Genomic DNA, 5,113 nt, shown 5'->3' with positions numbered 1-5,113 from the left:
TCTCCTTAGATGAACTACTTCCCAGTAACTTGATGATTCAAGGCTTTAATCAAGGTGGACAAAGAGCTATTGGGAAGATTAGACTTCATATGCTCATTGGTGAAATGGAATCAAGTGTGCTCTTTCATGTCATTAATACGAAGACCACTTACAAAGTGCTAATTGGAAGACCATGGTTGCATGAGTACGGTGTTGTGCCATCTACGTATCACCAATGCTTTAAATATTTCCATGATGGACAAGTTAAGAAGATAGTAGCTGATCATAAGCCCTTTACTGTAGCTAAATCACATTTTGCTGATGCAAAATTTTACTTGGAAGATGATATGCTAGAAGAAGCACAAGTCATTGTTTCACCATCTAGCAAAGAAGTAAACCTCCATACCAAAACTTCAAGGATTGACTCTCCAATTGAGGAGAAGGAAGCCAAGCCAATTGAGGAGAAGGAAACCAAGCAAACAAAGACTTCTACAAAAGAGAAGAAGCATCAAGCTTCTAAAGCAACTAAGGCAGCTCCTGTGTTACACTATGTCCCAATCACCAAAAGAGGGCCAATCACCCTTCTCAGGAGATGGAGAGTCAGTATTAGAAGATCTGCGGGGACTAACTCTCCTAGTTGCTAAAATCACAAAATCAAGAATCTCAAGCCAACTATTGAAAGGGTTCACAAGACCATCCCAAGGACAGATTGTTGAACATGGGACTTTGCCCACCAAACGAACCAAAAAGGGTTTCGACCCTAATGCATATAGACTCATGGCTAAAGCTGGTTATGACCATGAGAAGTCCAGTGGTTTGGGTAAGCTCATCCTTGAAGCCTCTGGAAAAGAAGAACATAAGGTGTCGAAGGCTAAAGGTTTTAGTGTAACAAGTTCTAAGGTTGGAATCGTATACACCCCACCAACTCCTATTCATATTATCACCCGAAAAGCTAGTGTTTCAGTAATTTTGGCAAATTATGAGGAAGAAGAACAATCTTCGAACCTATCAAAGAAATCATCTGGTTTTGACCGCATGGGGCGACCCACTTCAAATATCTCAGTCTTTGATAGGTTGGGAACACAAGAAGATAACTTTGTTGTTGGCACTCAAGGCTTTATTTTCACAAGACTCAGTCACTCAACTCCTTCTCAAGTTGGCACTTGAGGTTCAGTTCTCACAAGGCTCAGTCATTCAATCTCTTCTCGACTCTCAAAAGATTTAGAGGCACAGTGAGAGCAGAATGATAGGACAAATTTCCTCCCTAGAGGTGCTAACGACACACTTATTGTTGATCAAGATTCAAATGAGATTTGAAGCTCCATTCCATCTTGTATGAAACGTAGAACCATTTGGGAAGTGAATACTGAAGAAGCCTTGACTGTAAAAAGGCGTACAATGGTGACCATAAACCAAGAAGTTGAAGATGATGTTAAGGATGCTCCACCCATATTTGAAGAAGGCATACAAGCTACAATTGATGAATTGAAAGAAATCAACACTAATACAACTAAAGACGTTTTGAGAATTGGCCTTATCAATGGCAAGTTCTTGAAGCATTACTATGCTTGAAGTTTGAAATGCTCCTTGGTAAGAGCCTAACTGCCTACTTTAACACTTAAAGAGTACATGATATTCTCCCATTACTTTTGAAAGTGTTCATAAATTATTTTTTAAAAGGAGCCTGCTAAGTTGAAAACCTTTTAAAAGGCGGCCTTGGCAAAATTTAGGGTATTAAAAGCTCGCTAGGTTGAAAACCTTTAAAAAGGCGAACTAGGCAAAAGTTAGAGCAAAAAAAAAAAAAAAAAAATTTTTGAATTGCGTGATGACTTGATCCTTCTCAAAGGGTACGTAGGCAGCTTGGTATTCTATGCTAAGTTCAGTCACATGTCCAAATATATATATATATATATATATATATATATATATATATATATTTCTTGAGCCATGAAAAGTCACCATGAAAGCAAACATTATTGTGAGAATGTCGCTTGGCGTCTCTGAAATGTGCTTTCTCTCTCATCTTTAAAGTCTAAGTAGTGCTGCCTTTCATGTTTGAAGGCTTGGTGGTATCCCTTTACATCTTCAAAGAATTGGTGGTACCTTCTTGCATCTTCAAAGACTTGATGACCTTCTCCTTCGTTGCTTGGATGATGAGGAAGCTACCAAGGCACTCGAAGAAGCTCATTTAGGGATTTGTGGTGCTCACCAATCTGGTCCCAAACTTCATTTTCAAAATTAAGCGAATGGGTTATTATTGACCCACTATGGTCAAGGATTGTATGGAGTATGCAAAAAGATGCTCAGCATGTCAATTCCATGCAAACTTCCTTCATCAACCTCTAGAACCCCTAAACCCTACTGCAGCTTCATGGCTATTTGATGCTTGGGGATTAGATGTGGTTGGGCCATTGACGTCAAAATCCTTTGATGGACATTCATATATCTTGGCTGCAATAGATTATTTCTCCAAGTGGGCTGAAGCTGCTGTATTCAGTGAAGTGAAGAAAGAAACTATCGTAAACTTCATCAAAAGAAACATCATCTTTATGTATGGTGTACCCCGTTATATCATCACTGATAATGGGAGGGAATTCTACCACAAGTCGATGAACAAGCTTTGCATTGACTTTGGTTTTAAGCAGCATAATTCCTCCATGTATAATGCTCCAGCCAACGGTCTTGCAGAAGCCTTTAACAAAACTCTATGCAATTTGCTCAAGAAAGTTGTAAGGAAGCCGAAAAGAGATTGGCATGAAAGAGTTGAGAAAGCTTTGTGGGTGTATTGCACAACATACTGAACACCTACCCAAGCCATGCCCTATTCTCTTGTTCATGGGGTAGAAGCTATTCTACCACTTGAACACCAGATTCCTTCATTAAGGATTGCCATTGAAGAAGGTCTTTCTGATGAAGACAATGTTTGTCTACAACTTGAAGAGTTTGAAGCTTTGGACGAAAAAAGGCTTGAGGCACAACAACGCCTCGAGTGTTATCAAGCTTGCATTTGTAGGACTTTCAATAAGAAGGTTCATCCTCGATCTTTCCAAGTTGGAGATTTGGTTCTTGCTGTACAAAAACCCATCATTGTCACCCATCGCACTAAGAACAAGTTTGTTTTAAAATGGGATGGACCATATGTGGTTCAAGAAGCCTATACAAATGGAGCATACAAGTTGGTTGCTAAAGAAGATTTGAGAATTGGCACTATCAACGGCAAATTCTTGAAACATTATTATGCCTAAAGATTGAAGCACCCCTTGGTAAGAGCCTAAACTGCCTACATTAACACTTGAAGGGTACATGATGTTTTCCCATTACTCTTGAAAGTGTTCAAAAAAAAAAAAGAAAAAAGAAAAAAGAAAAAATCTTGAACTACGTAATGACTTAGTTCCCCTTAAGGGGTACGTACATAGCTTGGCATTCTATGGTAAGTTCAGTCACATGTCCAAAAAAAAATATTTCTTGAACCACGTGATGACTTGATCTCTCTCAAGTGCAACGCATGCAAAAGTTGGTATGTCACACTGAGTGCAATCATAGTTTTGGGCGAATGTCACTTTGAGATAGTCGCTACATGAAGACAATGCTACCGTATGAAGGCAACCATCACTGTAAGACATTACTACCAAAAGGAATGCAAAGTCACCATGAAAGCAAACATCATTGTGAGAATGTCTCTTGGCATCTCTAAAATGTGATTTCTCTCTCGTCTTTAAAGTCTAAGTAGTTCTACCTTTCGCGTATAAAGTCTTGGTGGTACGTATCTCCTAACATCTTCAAAGACTTGGTGGTATCTCCTTGCATTTTTGAATTCTGGATTGCAACCCTTTAAAGTCATGTCGCCTTGCATTGTCAAAGTTGGCATTGCATCACCTTTCTTTTGAATTTCATTGCCTTCCTTCTAAGTTGTGTTGCCTTACATCCCTAAAGTTTGCATAGTGCTGCCTCTCATCTTCAAAGACTTAGTGGTATCTCCTTGCATCTTCAAAAACTTGGTGGCATCTCTTTGCATCTCTAAGGTTTGGACTGAATTGCCTCTCTGTTGAGTTGGATCACCTCAAATCCTCAAAGTTTTGGTGTCATCTTCTCGCATATATAAACTTTGAATGGTGTCACCCCATATCTCTAAAGTCTGGTACTCATCATTTTATACCTTTAAAAAGTATCATAGCAAGGAGCCAATGCACATCCATTGCAAAGATGACAAAGCATGTCCCTAGATTGTTGCATCGACAGTTGCTCCATTGCAAAGATACCAATATCACATCCTTGCATGAACAAACTCCATCTTCAAGATTGTCTTTGTCGTCAAGGATGTCTTCATCTTTAAGATTGTCTTTATCTTCAAGGCAATCTTCGTTTTCAAGGCCTTGCATCGACAATCTTCATCTTCAAGGTGGTTTTTATCTTCAAGATAGTTTCCATCTTCAAGGCAAGTATTTGTCCTCAAGATTGTCTTCATTTTCAAGTTAGTCTTCATCTTCAAGGCAGTCTTCGTCTTCAAGGATGTCTACATCTTCAAGATTGTCTTCATCTTCAAGGTCTTGTATAGCATCTTTATCTCCAAGGAAATCTTCGTCTTTAAGGTCTTGTATAGATCGTCCTCATCCTTAAGATAGTCTTCGTCTTCAAGGAAGTCTTTGTATCCAAGTCTTTGTCTTCAAGGAAGTCTTCGTACCTAAGATAGACTTTGCTTTCAGGATTGTCTTTGTCTTCAAGGAAGTCTTCGTACTCAAGATAGACTTCGCTTTCAAGATTGTCTTTGTCTTCGAGGAAGTCTTCATACTCAAGACAGACTTCGCTTTCAAGATTGTCTTTGTCTTCAAGGAAGTCTTTGCTTTCATCCCCCAATGCAATCTTCGTCTTCAAGACTGTCTTTGAGATTGTTGTATTGGTAGCTACTTGGCTTGAGGAACAAAATAAACTCTTGCAAGTTCTTTGTAGTGCCACTAAGTCATCATATTACCTATTCTAAATGGAGGTGGAACAATACAAAACAAAAATAGAAATACAGGAAGAGAAATTCACAAATAAGAAAAGTTTTGTACAAGAATGTCTTCATCTTCAAGATTGTCTTCATCTTCAAGGTCTTGTATAGCATCTTTATCTCCAAGGCAATCTTCGTCTTCAA

General features: G+C 38.8%; 1 protein-coding gene across 1 annotated transcript; it reads left to right on the top strand.

The window, feature by feature from the left end:
- Positions 1-2,795: 2,795 nt before the first annotated feature.
- LOC142616469 (uncharacterized) lies at positions 2,796-3,224 on the top strand. Its single transcript, XM_075789322.1, has one exon. The coding sequence runs from the start codon at positions 2,796-2,798 to the stop codon at positions 3,222-3,224; it is 429 nt and encodes a 142-aa protein (XP_075645437.1).
- The last annotated feature ends 1,889 nt before the right edge of the window (positions 3,225-5,113 follow it).

This window comes from Castanea sativa, chromosome 11 (assembly GCF_040712315.1).
Source record: "Castanea sativa cultivar Marrone di Chiusa Pesio chromosome 11, ASM4071231v1".
NCBI classification, from domain to species: Eukaryota; Viridiplantae; Streptophyta; class Magnoliopsida; order Fagales; family Fagaceae; genus Castanea; species Castanea sativa.
This window is presented reverse-complemented; position numbering and strand designations above follow the sequence as displayed.